Source organism: Drosophila tropicalis, unplaced genomic scaffold, assembly GCF_018151085.1.
Source record: "Drosophila tropicalis isolate 14030-0801.00 unplaced genomic scaffold, ASM1815108v1 contig_845, whole genome shotgun sequence".
Lineage (NCBI taxonomy): Eukaryota > Metazoa > Arthropoda > Insecta > Diptera > Drosophilidae > Drosophila > Drosophila tropicalis.
The window spans coordinates 4,443,680-4,463,910 of record NW_027173338.1 but is presented as its reverse complement, the minus strand read 5'-3'; the positions used below and the strand labels follow the sequence as shown (position 1 = coordinate 4,463,910).

At 36.0% G+C, this 20,231-nt stretch overlaps 3 protein-coding genes across 4 annotated transcripts in view; 1 reads left to right on the top strand and 2 right to left on the bottom strand.

Annotated features, from left to right (window-relative positions):
* Nucleotides 1-158: 158 nt before the first annotated feature.
* Nucleotides 159-2,527, bottom strand: LOC137581310 (V-type proton ATPase subunit S1). The gene is made up of 5 exons (XM_068295519.1): nt 2,402-2,527; nt 2,236-2,341; nt 1,940-2,177; nt 1,275-1,883; nt 159-403 (listed from the first exon to the last, which is right to left on the bottom strand). The coding sequence occupies exons 1-5, from the start codon at nt 2,491-2,493 to the stop codon at nt 192-194; spliced, it is 1,257 nt and encodes a 418-aa protein (XP_068151620.1). The 5' UTR covers nt 2,494-2,527; the 3' UTR covers nt 159-191.
* Nucleotides 2,528-3,608: 1,081 nt separating this feature from the next.
* Nucleotides 3,609-8,017, top strand: Oatp33Eb (Organic anion transporting polypeptide 33Eb). Of its 2 annotated transcripts, none has more exons than XM_068294686.1 (5): nt 3,609-3,778; nt 3,846-4,034; nt 5,567-5,723; nt 5,786-7,086; nt 7,156-8,017. In XM_068294686.1, exons 1-5 carry the CDS (start codon nt 3,712-3,714, stop codon nt 7,872-7,874), a joined length of 2,433 nt encoding a protein of 810 aa, XP_068150787.1. In that variant the 5' UTR covers nt 3,609-3,711; the 3' UTR covers nt 7,875-8,017. The 2 variants fall into 2 exon arrangements, with proteins under 2 accessions (XP_068150787.1, XP_068150788.1); XM_068294687.1 differs by having other exon boundaries at nt 5,786-7,025; nt 7,156-7,367.
* A 799-nt stretch (nt 8,018-8,816) lies between these two features.
* Nucleotides 8,817-20,231, bottom strand: part of bun (bunched) — a 121,076-nt gene continuing 109,661 nt past the window's right edge. Inside the window, exon 4 of the mRNA XM_068295047.1 lies at nt 8,817-12,050. Within this exon, the coding sequence (XP_068151148.1) occupies nt 11,544-12,050 (507 nt within the window). The 3' untranslated portion in view covers nt 8,817-11,543. The remainder of the gene's footprint in view (nt 12,051-20,231) is intronic.

The window sequence follows — 20,231 nt, the reverse complement described above, 5'->3', positions numbered from 1 at the left end:
TTTGTTATAATATAACAATAGTTTGATGTAGCGACAATGACACTATTTACTATGACCAGAGACCACTGCCCTGCCCCCCGCCCACTTGGTCCACAGGCCGTGTGATTAGATTTGTAAGCTCAAGTGAATTAGGCGAAAATGTGTAGTATTTGTGTGTGTGCGAGAGCCAATTGAAAAGTTTTCATTATCGTTTAGCTAATTGTCTTGACATTTATATCGGGTTGATTAGCCTTCTGCATGCGATTTGTCCTTCCAATGTCCCAGATCATGGCCACACCGAGGGCCAAGATGCCGACCAATATAGTCAGAGTGAAGAGGCACTGCAATAAGTGAGTAGTCACATATTTATCACAGGACCAACATGGCTTGGCCCTATAATTCGGATCCATGCCAGATTCGCTATCTGTAACAGAAGAGAAATCACTTAACATTAACATTATTGAAAAGGAAATAGAGAATCGATTGGAGAACTTTGACTTTAAGTCTTCTTTTAATCCATTTTAAATGTCTAATACATATGAGACTATATTTATTATTAGAATGACAAGACCAAAAGTATGTGTGAAAAAAACAGTTAATGGTTTTATAGAAAACTATTATTATAAATGTCTAAAAGTATGCTTAAGTTTTTGTACTATTCTCTTAAATGAAATCAAAGTTGGGTTTATGAAATGGGCTTGATACAGATTTCAATTAAGAGGCAAATGATTTCAATTCAAGTTTGATTTCTTTTTGATAAGGACGAAAAGGAACGACAAATATCTTTCCAGCTTGTTTAGTTGTCGTTGTTTATGTGTTTATGAAAATTCTTTGCAACTTATCAATTCTTTTTCTATAATATCTCAAGAATGATGACATTGTACTATATTTTATATGGAATTTAAGAACATTCAATTCAATTCTTGACAGAACTTTATGAAGTTCCACCTTACCCATGACTCGTTCTTTGTTAGTTGTCTAGATAGACAATACTTAGGCGGATATAAAGAAAATTTACATCCAAAAGAATGATTTTAACATAATGCCCCTTAAACTATGCAATAAGCTGGAAAAGTATACTTTTCTTGTCTGATTATTGCATACTTTTGTGTGCATACTCTTCTCCTCTCTTTATCAATGAACAATGGTTCCAGTTGGTGCTGACAATTGCCATTTGGGCTCAAATTTAAACTCAATTTCGTATCAAAAAATATCAAAGAAGCTAACTTAGGCTGTTTTAGCCTAACCTAATTGAAATTGATTAATCTTCTTTCTTCCTCTTCTTTTTTACTCACCATTGCTTACAATATCCAAGTGAAACGAATATAAACTCAATCGAGAACCATTGTCGGTATGGGCAGTCAATGTGTTGCAGCAGAAGCTAAACTTGTCGCCAAAATATGGCATACTAGGCAGAAAGAAAGATGTATTACCATTCAGAGTCAATCTTGTGATAGCCCAATTGCCGTCACAGGGTAAAATTGTTATTGTCAAATAACCCATTTCGATCCTAATCATTATGGTCATGCCCTTTAGCACATTCGCCATGTCAATCATGGCCAGTGACAATGGCTCGTCATCATGGACGCGAAGATCCGATCGTTCGTAATAGTACAATGTGCCAAATCGCATTTCGATGGCCAAAACTATCTTTTCCACACCCACAACGGCCTCATCATGACGTAATATTGTTAGGTTGTGTTTCTCCTTTCCATGCCGCTCATCACTCTTAACGGTGGAGACTATTTTTCGCATTTGATTGCCAGGAGGAAGCAACTTAAATTCAGCTCTACGCCAGCGGCGACGTTTCAGAACCCGCTCCAATTCATTATACGAAGTGTAAATATGCAAAAGATTATGCGAGCATTTCGACAAATGTTTAGAAATATTGTACATAAATGTGTCTAGAGAAAAGGAGCATAAATAATAAATAAAGAATACACTAAATTCTTTTACTGACCATGTTGATCCAATTGTCGATCTGTAAAATTGAATGCATGTATCACACGTAAACGGCATGGGATCTCATCTTCCAGTTCTTTGGTCAATGTTGAGGTATTACCTTTATCTGGCCATTTCATTTTACCCATTTTCTCGAGAGCCCTTAGAGGATTCTGCACTTGACTATAATAAGTACGTGGTAGCATTTTACGCGCAAAAGGATAACAATCCTTGCAATTGAAGTCCTTGCTTGTTAGCTAACAAGTACAGCCAAATTTCAGATGGGTATTCCACTTTATCAATGACTGGACTTACCTCTGGTGCCATATACAACAGAAACATGTGATCTTTCCATAGAGGTTTCAATAGTTGTCCAAACTCGGCACTACGCACAGGTTGAAATATGCTTTTAGAGGGTCCCCTGCAATGCAATTCAATCTTCAATCAACTGCTTTTTTCGTTATTTCGTGGGTTAACTTACAAATCAGTGCCCAACATAAGAACTGGAGGCGTATTTGGAATATAGACACCAGCAAAGGCGGAAGTAACCAACAAGATCCATAAGAGTAGCATCTTTGTTTATGGGAGAAAAGTTTTTCAGTTTCTTTTAAATATATTTGTTTTTTACTTGAAAGAATGAGAACTATTTTATAGACGCTTGCTTAGTGAGTGTGTTAAGCACTTTCTATTTCTAAAATGACATAAAATGTCACAACTATCGATCATGAAAAGTATGTAAAAAACTGGCAAAAAAAAAATGGCCTACACTGAATATTATTCTATGGTATGGTAGGTACTTATAAAGTTTAAAAAAGTTCATGATTAAAACTAAGCAAACTGGTCTCTTAAATCTTGAGTATACCATGAACTAAGCATATGAAATAGAACATTAATGTTTTTCGATACTGCTGTAAAATTTGAAATTCTTAATCGGCATCCTTAGCCAAGTAGATTTGGCCATGTCAGTTCATTTGGAAATATCAAATTCCAACTTTACCTAGACATAAGTTATTGAAATCGTCTAAAAACTCGTCCGAATACTGTCTGAGAAAAACTTTCAGAATTCACAGAAACATTTAAAAAACAAAAATTTAAAAACCTTTAAATTGTTAACGGATTTTCAAAACTCATTTTTTTATTGAGAAGAAATCGTATAATTTACGTTAAATCCTAGAAAAGAAATACACATTTTGAACAATTTTTGATAACAAATTCAATTTGAAACTAATTTTTAGAAATGTCCAAGTTTTGAGTCTTTTAAAATATTATAAATGCATTTTAATAATGCTAAATTGCGATTAAACTAAGCTGTATAAACATATAACTGTGATATAACTTTCACTACAAATTGGCCAAAATGCAGTTGGAGAAAAACTTAGGGTTGATATAAACCTCATGCTGAACCCAACGAGGTGTATACATATGTATGTATATAAAACTCTCTTCTCTCACCTCTTGAATCTTACGATCCACATATTTGTTTCACTTGCTTTGATTAGCCTCATGTTGCAAGCTGCCTTCAACGATTAAAAACAAAAGTTGCCAATTCGAAATGAAGAAAAAAAAAAAAAGCTGATAAGATAAATGTGGCTTATCACAATCAACATGGCTCTCTCTCCCCTCGCTGGCCAAGAAGTCGTACAATCGGCACTCTCTTTCTGCGCAATTCAGTTTGAATGCGACCCTCTTTTCGAATAGACGTGAAAATGCACACATAAATAACTTCTTCAATAATAACCGACAAAAGGAAATCTATACTATATATATAATATCGAAAATCGAATAAAAATAATGGCACAGAATACGCGAAACTCCGATCTGTCGCAGATAGCAGTGAATGCAAACAATATACCGGATGGTGGGTGATTTTTCGGACATTGTGAATGCCAATCACTGTGAATTGAATGTGTTTGTGTTTCTTGCAGACAGTGTGGATTGTGGAATCAAAGGACTGGGCTGGTGTCGTGGTCCTGGATGCCAGAAATATGCACGCCTAAGGACATTCATTTTGGTATTGGCCCTAACTGGAATTCTACAGGGTGCCTGCGAGTCATATTTCCGGGTCTCGGCCAAACAGGCAGCCTTTCAATTTGGCTACAATCCGTTGATAGTTGGTGAGTAACTATGAAATTCATACCCATTATCAGCAAGGTGTTGGCCTGAATTGTTAGATTTTCCATGTCACTTATCAGTTTTAGCGATATTGTTTACGATTCTCCAAATGATTCTCTCGCTGGCTCTCTCGCGTTCTCTTTGCTCTCGCACTTATCTTTTTCATTCGTCATCAAGTTTGCTTTGCGAATGCGTAATCAAAACGTATGTATTAACCAAGTTTCTGGACTCCAATAACAAGTGTAAGGCAACATGTGGACAGTCAACGTCATTTTCCAGGAAATTTTCTGGCTAAAACAGAGGCACCAACCGCTTTTTAACGATTATTTCTAATGGTTATGGTTAAATATAGAATAGCAATCTCACAATTATGACAACTAAAAGTCATAGACTTTGGAACGGAATCGAAAAGACGAATCGTTCTGAGATTGCACTTCAAAATGAAACGAAACGTTGTGAAGATTTACTAGAAACTTGCACATTTCTAAGTGAATAATTTATAGAGGCGGGATTAACAATAGTTTAGTATAAACATACTAAAAGATAGAAAGATAACCCAACCCTTTTTGGCACCGAATGATTCCATATAATCTACAAAAGACTGTCCCTAAAGAAACTCTCTCTCTCAATTGCTTTTAAGTCGCTTGTTTATTCCCAGGCCCTCTTTAGTTTTTCATCCCGTTTCGATTTTCACATAGAAAAACCAAATAAATTTGTCACCGAATCTTTTCTTAAGAAAAAGAAACCAGCATCAAATGCATAAGAGATTTCAAATAACATTTTTCTTTTCTTTTCTTAATCTATTTCCCCTTATGGTACATTTTGAAATCACATTGCGATCTCAATCACATTTTCGAATACCTAACTTAGAAATTTCAACAACTTGTTGTGGAGAGAAACCTGTTTTTGATCTGATGCTTCTTTCAATGAATTGCAAACTTCTGAGTATTCATATTAAAAACTATAATAGCACTAAAGAAAAATACATTCTTATCCTGTTGTCATGTAACTCAAAATAATGATTATTTTCTTCACACTTCCTAGAATAGAGTTGTCTTACTCTTAATTGTCTTTTAGCTTTAAAAGTAAACCTTTTTTGCAATGAAAAATTCTTCTTAAAACTTAAGAATATATAATAAAGGCTAGTAAAGTTTCGCGACAATTCTGATTTATAATCTATCTATATTACATCTATCTCTAACTAAGGCAATCATGAATTCTAGATGGATATGTAACTCTAAAAGAATAAAGTTTCTTCTTGTTTTGTCGTTTACTATTTAACTGAATTCGACCAGTCTTACTCATACGTCACGTTTAATCACGTTTTGTAGTCAAAATTTCGATAATGTCTTTGGTGGTTTATACTTACTTACATATAAAGTGTAATTGGGAAATACAAAGAAATTAATCATTGGCCCGAATGACTCGAATCTAATCTATACCTAAACAAATACTAAATAAGACTTGCAACGACTTGGAACTGGCCTTCTTTGGTAGCAAAAGATTACAATTGTTTGTCTCTGTCTTGTTTCAGATTGGCTTTTGGTTAGTAGCGGGATATTTCAGGCTGTCTTTGCCCTGGGCTTTGCCTTTTGGGCTGAAGTTTTCCATCCCATTAAGTGGTTAGTGGGAACATTGATGTTGCAGTCGGTCACCTGTGTGATAGCCATGATACCATCCATTATGAATTTGTGAGTACGAATGTTGATGAGTTAATAAAGATGCTAATTGCCTATTCTGTCTCTTCCGCTAGTGCTGATGGATCCAAAGAGGCTAAAAACGCTTTGGTAGATGCTAATGTTTGTGCCACATCTTTTGCTCAGTTCCAACGTCTGACCATGACAGAGGAACAGGCCAGTACGATTATTCTGGTGATGCTTTTTGTACTCCAATTGGCCCTGGGCATGGGTGGACTGGCCTATTATACCCTGGGAGTGACCTACATTGATGACAATTCGTTGTCACAGGACAGTCCAGCAGTAATAGGGGTCACATTGGCGGCTAAAGCAGTTGGCCAACAAGCTGGATCGTTTCTGGTCTTGGGTGTGGGCCTAATCAATATAGGCTGGTGGCTGGGATGGATTATACTGGCACCGCTAATCTTTGTGGGTGCCGTACTGGTTGGTCTCTTTCCAAAACGTTTGCCCAAGACTGTTATCCATCAGGCAGCCCAAAGAATTATGGAGCAATCGAATATGCGGGGATTTGGTAGTCAATTTTCCACCTATCTCGATGATACCGATTTCTGGCCCTCGCTGAAGCGTCTTTTCAACAATCGTCTGCTGATGGTCAATCTGCTGAGCATAATGTGTGTCCAGAGTGCCATATCGAATTTCAGTTTGCAGGAGGAGAGTTATCTGCAGAGTCGTTTCTATCTGCCATTCAACGAACAGGATGGCCTCACGCAGGAATGGCGCTCCGCTTTTGTTTCGTACTTCTTGCGTCCTCCCGTTATGGCTGTGGGCATGCTGATTGGTGGTCTGGTAATTGCCAAGGCTCAACTCTCCGCCCGTACCATTACCGCCATAAATATGGGCTTGGGTCTGCATCTGGTGGGCATTTTTGTGGGTTATGTCTTTCTCAATTGCGATGTTGGAGCCATTGCTGGAGTTGTCGGCGGCAAGCTGAGTCAACCCTATTGCTCCACCCAGTGCTTGTGTACGCCCACGGCCTTCATGCCTGTGTGTCCGGAGAATAGTAGTATAACCTATTTCTCGCCCTGTTATGCTGGATGCACCGAACAGACTTCCATCAATAGCTTCTCCCTCTATGAGGGATGCACCTGCAATGGCAATCAGACTATGAATACCAGCGGAGCGGTTAGAGCAACTGCCGGAGCCTGTAGCTCAGGGCTCTGCGATCAGGCTATTATCATCTTTCAAATCTTGAGTGTGTCGGCTGCTTTTCTCGTGGGCGTATCGGCAGTGGGCAAGACCTTGATCACCCTGCGAGCTGTTCTGCCACAGGACAAAACCTTGGCCTTGGCTTTCGAGGTAATGATTGTGGGTTTGTTTGCTTATATTCCAGTACACTTGAGCTATGATCTGGTGACAAGTAAGTAACCCAATTTTAATTCCTGATAATTGACACAATAATGGATTCCATTTTCATTCCAATTTCTAGGAACCACTTGCGTCTATTGGGCACCCAATTATGAACGCTGTTTGCTGCGAGAGACCCCAAAACATGGCAATATATTGGATATACTAACCGCTAGCTTAATCCTTGCTGGAGTTCTTCTGGACATCCTGGTCTTTATCTTTGCCAAGGGACTAAATCTTTACAATTGCAAAGTCACGGACAATAATTACACACCGTCTCTGTATGCCGCAGTGCCACATGAAGATACCACAACAACGACTTCTGTGTCGGCCCCACCAGGATATGGCGGTGGTGCGGCAACAACAGAAGCTACCAGTTCCCCCGTGCAGCGACGCATTGCACCTGAACCGCGCTCTGAAATCAGCGTGTTCCGCAATCCCAGCTCAATCACCACATCATCGGGTAACGCTAGCATTGTCGAGCCCAATGGCAGTGGTGTGACCTACGCCCAGGTGATATTCCCGCCCGACAAGAAGAAACCAAACGATGGCAGTTCGAGTCCCAAACGTTTGGCAGTGCCTGCCGATGTGCCAGTTCATCATCTATCTGAGACAGATGTTCGCGCTCAACTGGGTAACCTCAGATCATTCAATCCCACCGCCAACGCCACAAAATCTGGAGAGGACGAGGGCCGCGATGAGCTTGATGTGAATCAACGCCAACCCGTTGTGGTCAGTCAGCCACAAGCGAGACCACAGAGTCCCGATGAGAGGCCACAAAGTCCCGAAACGGATTTCTAGGCCCCAAAAGGACACACCAAAGAGTATTCTAATTGTTTTTATTAATTACAATCCTTAATGTAGTTTAAGTTGAATCCTGCGATTGTGAACAAATATAATATAACTTTTTGACTTATGCTATGTCAAAATCGCAATAACGAAAAGGTTATCTATTCAAATCCAGTTGGCCATCCAAAATATCCTTTTGTCCATAGATAGACTTGCACTAAATCAAGGATATGCTAAAATTTCAGGCAAATTATCTAAAAGGCAAACATTTTTAAGGCTATAAATGAGCAGGCGATTAAAAGTAGAAACTTCTTTCAAAAGGCAACCGTTTTCTTCAATAAAGTAACGCAGACCAATCGCAGGATAATCATAACGCTAACGTTAAGAGTGTCTTTGAACTTTAAAGAATTTCTTGTATATACTTTGTTAGTCTTGACAAATTTTGTTTAAAAAACAAAGACAGGATAATTCTAACGTCACAACTCTGCAGGACAATAAGCGATTTCATCAAAGGACATGCCATTCTGAGGTTCTTCAGGGCCAATAATGATGAAATCAGCTACAGACATTGTCTTTAGGAATATTTATGTAAAGGATATTTCCTTTAGTCCTACAGATATCTGAGATTTCAATAGTTTTCAGCTTCAAACTGGTTGATTTCCATAAATTTTGTTTTTCTGTTGCATACTTTTGAGGTGAAAGTCGATAAAACTTCATAAATCTTCAGAGGAGAAAACAAATCGACCGAATCAAGGATAATTTCATTGCCCTGTGGCCAGATTGCAATCCTGACTCATCCATATCCTTGGAAAGTTCTTTAGAAAGCTAAGTAAGAGAAGTTTTCGATCTCTTAAGCTCATTTCTTTAGAACACGCTTTCTTATCTCCTTTGATCGACATTTTAGCAATCCCTTATATCCTTCAGTTAATATCCAAAAAAGAAAGAAGAAAAAAGTTTGTTTTTTCAATATGTTTTTATTTTTCCTTTATTTTTATATAGATGTGTTTTTTGTTGTTGTTTTTTTTTTTTTTTTTTTTTTTATTTTATGATTGGATTTTGTTTTTTCATTTAGCACTTACAAACTAATTAATAAATTAATAGTTAAGCTCTTAAAAACAAACAGTTCTTAAATTGTAGAAATCAATCAGAAAGTTGGCCAAAATTAAAATACTAAAACATAAAAAGAGAGTTATAGATTTGAAAAATTAAAATAATTATGTAAAAAATAAAAATGAAATACTTTAAGAGGGGAAGGGTCGGGGCTGGGTATGGTATGTGTATGATAGTTCGGGGATTTGGGGTGTTACAGTGTTTTTGTTGGTCCGTTGTCCTTGCAAAGAGAAAGAGCGAGCGAGCGAAAGAGAGGGAGGGAGAAATGGAGAAAGCCAAGTGAGAGAAATCATTCTTAGGTTCACCGGGGCGCGAATTTAATAACATTTTATTTGGTTTCCTTTGAAATTACTTTTAGTTTTATTATAACATTTCATTCGTAGCATATCCTTAGACAATTTCGAGTCTCTGCAGGTTGCTAATTATCCTTTTAGCTAGCGCCTCAGTTGAGTGATTGAGGCGCAGCCATTAGATACAGGTGAATCGTAGAATGATCTCTCTCACTATCTCTTCTCCATTTGTGCCTCTCTCTCTCTCTTCCTCGACTTGTCTCTCGCTTTGTGGAACAACGGTTTACTTAGGGATAATTGATCAACTCAACAGTTCTACAACTTGCTGTTAATATTCTGTTCATTTGTATATTTTTTCTTGACTTTTTCAAACACACACACTTTCTTTCACGGTCTCTCCTTCGCCTCTCGCCCTTTTCTTTCTCTTGGAGCAAGGCGAGGGCGACACTGAGAGAGTGTGTGTGTGTGTGTGTGTGTGTGTAACTTGGGGAAACAAAATCTTACAACAGATTTGCCTTTTTACTTAACATTGATGAACATTGTGTGAAAATGAAGATTTCGATACAAGAATCGTAACAAAATAGGCAAAGAAAAACAAAATGTAACTTAATTATAATCATATGTATACAATAGAATAGGACGAGTTCTTCTTCTTCTTCTTGACTTAAAATGTAAAGAGTGTGTGTGTCTGTGTGTGTGTTTGTGTTGCTGCAATTGTCATCAATTATCATTATTACATCATCATCTCATTATCAATCGATCGTGCATCATTAGTGTAAGTGTGTATGTGGTGTGTGTGTGTGTGTGCATCGATCGTTACATCACTTTCATTTTTGAATATCTTTCAATAGTTTCATTTAGTTTAGTTTTACACATATTTACAATAAATGTTTGCTTGGAAATTCTCAAACAATTCAATTTTTTTCTTTTTAAAAATAGTTTTTTCTTCAGCTTCAATTTATATATGTATATGCTAAAATTTCTACAATTTTCTACTTGAAACATGCATAAATTAGCTTTTGTATATATTTTTTAGAGTTAATATTTTATAATTTGCTTTTGCTTTGCGTTGTGTGTTTCCTTTTTTTTTTTGTTTTGTTTAAATTTAAATTAAAATAATAGTAATTTAAAAAAATAGCAGCTGGCGGAAATTTAGAATTTTGTGTGTGTTGTGTGTGTGTGTGTATGTGTGTTTGTTTGTTTGCCTTTTTTGTTTGTTTCATTCTTGTTTGTTGTTGCTGTTGTTGGTTTTTGCTTTTCTTTTTTACAATTTACATCTTATGTCTGCACAATGCAAATTATCACATATTTTCTTTCCTACTCTTATTCCTTCTGATGCAACTTTCAACTCTTTTCTTCGTTTCTTCATTTCATCAAGTTATCAATGTTTTTTCTTATTTGTATTTTTCTTAATTTTTGGCTCAAATTTTCTACTTTTGTTAAGTATTTGTTTGTAGCCAAAAATATTTGTGTGTGTGTGTGTGTGTGGGTGTGTATAAGGGGGGTGTGTTTGTGTCTGAGCATTCAATTAATATAACAAATAATTAATGTTTGAAACAATTAAACAAAAAAATACATTCATGTATATATAGAGGATGAAAATTAATAATAATAATAATATAATCTGAACCTGAACTCGATATACATATATATATATATGGATGGTGTATGTGTATATGTGTGTGAGTGTCTGTGTGTGTGTGTTGGTGTGGGTGTGTGAGTGTTAAACAAATATCACAATCGAGAAATAAACAAAAAGCTGCGGCTTTTCAAGAGCAAGAGAGTACTCTGAGAGGGGGAGGGATGAGTAACAGATGTGTAGGGGGCGATAGGAGTTTGGGCTGGGCGAGGGGGCGTGGAGCAAACATTTTTCCCGCTATTAGCAGCAGCTGTTAATATATTTTTGTATATATATATAATATGAATTAATAATAATACTTTTTCGACTGTCAAACTGTGACAAAAATGTTGCTCCGCCCCTTCCCACTCTCTCTGTCTCTCTCTCCATCGCCCTCTCCGCTATTCTTCTGCTCTTTCTCTCTCCCTCTGTCTCTTGTACTCCTTTTAACTATTTTCTGCTGCCGTGTTCCTCTCTCTCTATCTCTCTCTCTTTTCTTCACATACCACTCTTAAGAAGTAAGTGCGAGGCGGGGAGTGAACGGGACAACAACAAAAACAAAAAGCTTCATCATTAATGACAAAGTTTCTCTTTCTTTTTGTAGTTTACAGAATATCTTGGCTTTCTTCCTTTTTTTCTTCTTCTTCTCCGTTAACTAACAGCTTAGGACATGGGGCCATTGACGGACGACTGCACTTGCTGCTGCTCGACTGCAGTTGCAGCTGCCGTCACTGTGGCAGCAACTGCTGCTGCTGTTGCCGCTGCCGCTGCTGCTGCTGCATCGCTGCTGCCGTTCGACTCAGTGGCAACACTGCCATTGGGCAGAGCTGCCACTGTGGACTGAACTGGACTGGTGGCAGTTGCTGGCGTTGCCGATTGAGATGAGGCACCTCCAGCTGCTGCTGCTGCTGCTGCTCCACCTGCTGCCGATGCTGGGGCCGCTTGTATGGCCGGTGTGGCTGGTGGTGCTGCCACTGCGGCTGGCTGCTGGCTACCAGCAATCTGTAGCTGGATCTGCAACTGTTGCAATGTCTCTTGCGGTATATTCGACTTGAGGATATTGTTCTCCAGCTCAAGTTTGTTGATCTTGTCCATTAGCTCAGAGATGCGCTCCTTAAGGACCTCCACCTCTTCGCGCACGGCGATCATGAGATGCGATTTCACCAGATCCTGCAAGAAAAACAGAAAACTCAATTGATTAGAGAGGGGAATAACTTAATCTCAAAAAATATGGCAAGTGTTTTCTGTGTATAAGTGTATACTGTCATGACTCACTGTTAATTGTTATATAATAGAAAATTTCGGTATTTCTTTTCCCCCCCCCCATATTTCCCATAATTCCACATAAGGTATGCGAAAAGTGAATTTTCACACAACATGTGATAGTTTTTTTTCTTTCGCCCACTTTGCTGCGGTGACACATGTTTCGCATGCCTTTAGATACAAAGGCGAAAAGGGGGGGCAGGGAAGTGGGTGGTAAAGTGCTCTCTCTCTCTCTCTCTTCCATTCATAAATCAGCAATGTTTGCTCAATGTGGCGTGTTTCAACGTATTTCTATAACCCCCCAATATTTCGTGTCATTGTCAATGCCAGAAACGAAAACCGAAAACCAAAAGAAAAACCCACTAACACACACCTGAAAATTTAATAAACCTATTAAACAGCTGGGATAGACGAGGAGGAGGAGGTGGAAAAAAAGGGGCAACGCGTGCATTGGCAACAGCCAAACGAACATGCAAGCAAAACCAAATAGATTTAGCTAGAATTTTCATTAAAGCATTTAGTTGCACGTGCAACTAACACAAAGGCGAAACGAAGAAAGCAACAACATTTGTTTCTCCCTTCCACATTTTCTGCTTTTCTTCTAATGCTAAAATGTCAATAAAAAGAGCATGACGAAAGGAGGCAAACAGCCAGCCATCAGCCACCAGGTAGACCGACCGACCACAACAGACGACATCGAGAGCCCCAACTACTGTCGATGACATTCACAAAACGAGATGAGAAGTGGCAAAAGAGACAAAAAGGAGAAGGAGGAGAAGATGCCGATGAATTGCCAGTTCCGTTTCGAAAAGAGGTTTTTCTTCTTGCCGGATTTAAAAATAGACACCGAAAAACTCTTCACTTTCAACCATTTTTTCTTTCTTTCTTTCTTTTTCGCCTTTCTTCTCGTCTTTCATCCGTGTGGTGTTTGTTTGTTGGCCTGAATCCGAAAACGTAAAACGGACAAAACAGCAAATGATGCGAAAATCGTTGGAAATATATACCCTTATAAGGTAAGTATAAGCTTCACAAGTGAAGCCCAACTCACAAGTCAAAGCTGCTAATCAAATTGATGTCTCTATGCCCAATCGCTTTAAAATGTGTATACCCCTTTCTTTTTAAAGGGCATATCTATAATTACATACTCATTTATGTGAACGACGTCAACGAGAGTGAGAAAGACTGATCATCACGTCATTATAAAAAAGCCAGCAAAATTTTATCGCACTTTTACGTTAGTCATCGGTTCTCGTTCTCCTACTACACACATACATATATGGATATACCTCCTATATATACATATATATGCACTCATATATGTCAAATATGTCACTCATTGGGCATGAGACAAGGCATGGCTAACCATACAAATATCGCATGTTCTCCTCAACGCGGTTCATCATATTTGGGCCTAGTGCCAAAATATAGATATGAAGAGGGCAGGCAGATAGATAAAATGATTTCGCACGTTTTCTTCCTTCTCATTTTTAGAATTCTATTTTATATTTATAAATTGACAAAATAGCACCGAAAAACCTCAAAAATGATTAAACAATTCAAAATACATTCATATCTATAAAAAAATTTATAAAAAATAAAAAGGTAAATAATCGTAATTAAGCTGCTACGAACAAAAACAAGAACCGGTTGCAACTGGTTAAAAGGTGCGAAGAGAAAAAAACCAACAAGCCAGATTTAACAATAACGAAATAACAAATTATAATAACACTGTCATATCTGTATACACTGAAAGAAAAAACGAGTAAACTTCAAACTCTTCTCTTAACTTCAATATAGAATAGAAAACATTTGTAAAAGTTGGAAAGAAATGGACTAATATTTAATTTCTTTTCTAAATTTTAAACATATTAGTTTAAGCTGGCAGAAGGTCTCTTCTTACCAATCAATGATGGGCTAAAAAAACATCATGTCATTTCACATTATCTTTCTGATATCTCTGACCTCCTTGTAAACAAAAATAACCATATAATAAATACCAAGAGTTATACTATATAATAGTAAAATAAAGTGAAATGAAGGAATTTCCATTTCCATTATATCAATTATTATATTTTGGATACATTTCTTTTTTTTTGGCTTTTGCTTCTTTGTTTGAGGGGTATATAATTAATTTCCGACATTTTATTTATGGCTATTTATGATTTATGATGTATAAGACCTTTAACGATCCAAATATATATTTTTGCACACTTCAGAGATGATAAGCATAGAGTAATTCGTGAATTTGACTGATAAGAAAAGACCAAATTTTAGGTAAACGGAAAAACCACTCAAACCACTTCAACACACACACACATACACGAATTTGTGTTTGTATTCTTTGTCTAGTGGTTTATGGTTGTTTTATTTTTGTTTTTTTCATTTGGTACTCAGGTCACGCGTCCAGACTCATCCCAAAATTATCCCATCCCAAACAACAAACAAATATGGCGTCCGTTGTGATGCACTTGTCCGGGTCCGCCGCTACCTAAGGCTAAGAGCAGAAGGCTGAGTTTGAATGCGACAACAAGGAAGTACTAAGGATTCGAGAAAGATAGAGAGAGAGAGAGGTAGCTTGAACGAGCGAGATAGAACAAAGGATTCTGGTTTTCCTTTTGTTGTGGGTTTCAGGTAAATTATCTTCATTTGTCGTTGAGTTAAACACAATAGAATTTGGAATATTTTGAAAACTCATTAAGTTTGACTTTTTGGTATTTTCATCTGTCTAAACACAGATTTTGTTTTTGTGCAAATATTTTGGTTTGCTCTTGGCTAAATTAAGTACAAATTTGACTTGTTTCAGGTAATTAATTTTAATTTTTCTCTATTTCACTCTTTGGTTTTACGATTAAATGTAATTTGAAGCAAAAAACGTTTTATTTAGGGACGAGTTTACTCTTTTTGTAAGTAATTAAGTATTTCGTTGACTTTGCTTATTACTTATTAACTACTTAATTGTAATGTTTCAATCTTTTGTTTTGTAATTTAAAGTATTTCAAAAACTGTTTCTTTTATACATTTTTTTCACTTCAATATTGTGACTCATTTTTTTGCTAGAACTTCTTTAAATACTTTTAAGTAGGACTTTTTGCACTTTTCTACTTGAAAGCAAGTAATGCTTCATTTAAAAATAGTTATTTTACTTAATTTTTTTTGCTTAGATTTTTGTTATTCGTAATCAATCATTTTGTTAACGTTGCTAATTACTTTTGAAATACTTCTGCTTCAATTACTTTTGCCTTACTTTTCACTTTTATTGTGCATTATTATGCTGCCCTTCACATCTTTCTATGAATTCCATTAATTTTATTTTAATAAAATTAACATTTCAATTGCCGTTTTTTCTATCATTTCGTTTTCTATTTAAAACATTTATCGACATTGAAAAAAAAAACTAACAAAATGCGCGCAGCCTCTAAAAACCCCCTAAAAAAAAAAAAATCAATAAAATTGCATCTAGTTGAGAGATTTTTCGAGGTTCATTTTTTTCTTTCTTTCTTTTTGGCTTGTAGACAAGGTAAACGTTTTATTTTTTTCTTTCCCTCTGCACCACCCGATTTTCTTCTTCTTTTTTGCCAAGAGATTTCACAATATGTATAATTTTTCCTTAGCCAAATGAAATGTATTTCAGATTTTCACTATTTTTGGTTTCCTGTCATTTAATTTCTTTCTCCCGACTTGTTCTCAATTTTCGACATAAATATTATATGGATTTGTTTGATTTTGGGTTTTTTGAGTACATACTTTTGCATTTGGCACCATGACATAGCAGGGGCTATCGTAGCCCTTTTGCCAGATCTCGTAGAGCCAATTCTCGGGCTGACGTAGCGACATTGTGCCCATCATTGTGATTTGTGTGTTGTTGGTTTTTGGTTTTAGATATAGAGAATTAATGAAAAGACAATTTGTTTTTGGGTTTTAATCACTTTTCAGATATGTATGGATATATCAGCTGCACTTCACTTTTTTCTTCTTTTTTATTTTTCTCTTTTATTTTTTTGCTTTTTCGGTTTTTTTCACCGTTGTTTATTTGACAGAAGTTCAGCAATAAATGAATTTGCTTTTAACTTTTTCTCTCTATATTTTTTTTCTTTGTAAATTTTGAGACCGGCGCAGAGCTTTTTGAGCTTTTTTCTTCTCAAGTTTTTTGTAGATTTTGTTTAATATTTGAATTAATATAATTCAGGTTTCAAGTCTCTTTGGGGCTTAAAAAAAAATTATTTAAAAAATTTTTCTTTTTTCTTTGTTCTTTTTTTTTGTAATTTTATATATATACACAAAGTATTGGTATATATATATAAGTAAATTTGTTTTAGTGTGTCTTGTGGCGAGTTGAACTGGCGACTGAACGTCTGAGCATTGAGTGCATTGGATTTTATATGAAAATGGGCTTTGAGTGGATAAGTATTTTAGCCTCTCTCTCTCGCTCGCTCTCTCTCTCTCTCTCTCGTTAACGTTGTCCATTTCTGGGCAGAGAGCGATCAACGTTTGCGCAAAGAGAGAGAGAGAGAGAGAGAGAACAGTAGCTAACTTTCAGGCTTATGCTCTCGTTCACTCTCTCTCGCCGCCTGTCTGTATCTGTTGAGATACTTTTGTAATTGCATCTGTGTGTGTTTGTGTGTGTGTGTACCTGCTGTGTGTATCTGTCGGTTTGCTGCTGTTGTTGCCTGTCTATAAGTATTTTTCACTTTGCTTTGCTTATTTGTTTTTTGTTTTTTTTGTTTTCGTCGTTCTCTTGTTGTTGCTCATTTTTGATTTTTTTCTTTTTTTTTTGGCTCTCTGTTTGTTTTGACGCCAAGACTCTCCTCTGCTTGGCTTCCCCTTTTAACTTACACCGCCCCCTTCACCCTTGCCTGCCTTTCTTCCCTCATTCACTTACATTTCTATTTATTTGTTTAACATTTTTTTTTAAATATATTTCTTGTTCCTTTTGAAGATATTCTTTCACAGCCGGCTTTTTATTTTATGATCTGATACGAAAATTTATAAAAATTTTTTTCTTTTTTTTTTCAATTTTTTGAAGCTACGACGCAAAAACTTTACGACATTTTTGTTGTTGTCTTTAATTTTTTTTTCTTTTCGGTGTTTATCAACTTTTTCTCACTCTCTTGCGTTGCTCTTTTTCTCTCTTCCTCTCTCTCCCTCTCTCTCTCGTCCGGCGTTCTTATAGATACTTTTCCAGTGCCACGCGGTGGTTTTTTGGTTATTTTCCTTCATTTTATTTTATTTGGGGTTGGGTTTTCTTACCTTTTGCGCATTGCGTTTATCCCCCCTCCCCACAACAAAGAAGAAAACCGATTTTTCTACTTTAATGTTCGACAAACTGCAATAACTAGAAGAACATTTGCAACAACAATTAAACAAATATCGATTTCACACACACACACACGAGAGAAAACAGCGAAACAAAATATTAATAAATAAAAAGAAACATCCGCAATGCAATTCATTAAACACTCCTCCAACTCGTGTCAAAACAAAACAACAACAATTAAATGCCCATTTAAATAAACAATTTAATTTCATACATATAATAATACTACTAATTATTAATATAGGGAAACACACAACAAGGGTTTTTGTTAATAAAAACAGAGAATATAAAACATTAATAAAAAAAAAAAAGACGAGAAAATATTAAAGTAATAGTTGAAAATATGAAACAAAACAAGATGCTTTTCCTACATTTGTTTACCAGGAAATCGGGACGACAATCAATAATGATAACTTTTCTGTTTCCTAATGCAACTGTAGACGACAATACTCGTGTCCATTCATCACTACAGAATCGATCTATATGTATACATATCTATGTATGTATATACATATGTATATATATGTAAGTATATAAACAATGTTTATTTATTCATTTTGCATACAGAAAACAAACAAACTAACATTAAATCACAATAAAAAAAACCAATAAATTCAAACCGAATCTTAAAACACTCTTTTTTTAGTGGATTTTAGCTGAATAACTTTAAAATAGATTAAGCTTACCTTAAGGACAATAAAATATATCTTGGATTAGGAATTTATTTCGATTTATATCAGTCGTTAAGGCTCTGAACGCTAAATGCTTTAAGCATTTCCATTTTAGACTTTAAATTCAAAGAAAATGTTAAACTTTAATACTTAGGTTTTGAATAAAATGTCTAAAGCCTAAGCTGGAGCAGTTCTATACTTGGTGGTTCCAACTAATTTTAATACCAATAACCAAAATGAATTTCATTGTTGTGTCAGTTTGGTAATACTTTGAAGTTATTGTCCAGAAATCTTGAAGGTTTAAAGGTGTTCTCTCATGATTACTATAACAACCAAAATGAAACCGATACATTGCTATGGCAATAACCGAAACTAAACTTTTGTATAAAATTACAATCAGATAAGTAACAGTTCTCAGTAAAAATTATTAAGTAGTTTTCCATCTGTAGATGATGTCTAAGATTTAGATGAGTTATGGTTTTTATGGCAACCGAAAGGAAACCTTTAAGGTAAGAGTTCTTCTTTAATGAATATCGTTTCAGGCATAGTTAACAATAAAGAAACCTTAAAGCTAAAGGTTAATATTCAAAGGGAAACGGTTAAACCATATTTTAGCATAACTTTTTGTAATAATCAAAGCATAAGGCATCAAAGCAATCAAGTCATTGATGTTTGCTAAAAAACTGTGTATACCCTTCCCCACTGTTAGGGTATATAGCAGCAGATAAAAGAATGCACAATTTTTGCTCTGTGCGTGTGGGTGTATGGGGTGTGTATGTATGTGTGGTTGGTGTTTGTGCATCATTTTGAATCAACAAATGAAAATTTCGAAATCGTCGCCGCGTCTGAGCGGGCAATCAATAAAAATCGAAACGCAACTAACAAAACGACCAACCAGTCCCGGCCCCCCTTTCTGAGGCTCGGTCGGGCGGTTTGTGGGTGTGTTTTGTAATAGTTTGACCACACAAACACACACACACACATATGTATGCAAGGGGGCGGCAGCAGGACGGTAGAGGGATTCCCTGTTTGCTTTCGTTCATAACAAATTTGTAAACACGCGGAAAAGTTATAAAATATTTCTTTCTTTCTCTCGTTTTGTTGTAAAAAGCGTGTGGAAATTTTTAATAATATTAAAAACAAAAAGGCATTGAGAGAGAGAGTGAGAGAGCAAGCGTAGAGGAGCGAAAAATTATGCCATGCTCTCAGCACGTGAAAAAACATTTTCAACGACAATTAAGAAATAGTTTTCCGATTTATGTAAAGCTTCTATATATACGTATGTATGTATATATAGTTATTTATTTACTTGTGGAATTTTTATGTGAGACTAAAATTTCCAAATGCATTTGTTCAAGTGGACTTTAGTTAAACTTTTTGTGATAAGATAAAAGTTAAAGGAATATTTTATATTCACTCTCTCCCTCTCTCTCCCTTTTAGACTGTCTGGCAGTCAGTTAGTCTCCCAAAATTGTATTAGTCAGTTCTAGAAACACTTTAGACTCATCACTATCTATTTTAGTGGAATTTTTTTCAAGTGATTTTCCCTGCATCAATAAAGTTGACTCTGACTAACGAGATGGAGAGAATGAGATGAGTGAGTTATAAAAGATCTTGGGTAAACAGTTTTCAAATGCTCAATCTATTCACTTAACAAGTTGGCATAACAAGAACTTCTCCTTTAGACTGAAGCTAACAAAGTCACTTAGGTAAGACATCTTCAACTTTTGCCTTTGGCCCATTGACTGAGTCTATAGAAAAGGTTCAGGGTTCTTGTCAATAAGTTAGAGTGATTGCATTTACCAATAGGGAAACTTTGCCCCTTGAAGTATGCTATGGGCTGGGGAAATCTTCATTATTTGAAACAATTGTATAACTTTTCGAATGGTTTTGTAACTTAATGCATCCTTTTTGATGCAAAGACCGTATTACATATTTCTAAGCTCAAATATTTCTAAACTTAGTCTTAAGTACTAACAGTTTCTGTAGATTGTTTTTCTAAATACGAAACGGAACTAAAATGCTAACAAATTGTTCTTATCAGTATTAAAAGAGAACTTGTTCTAAGCAGCTTTAGCTTCTTTCCACAAATTAGTTTCAGTT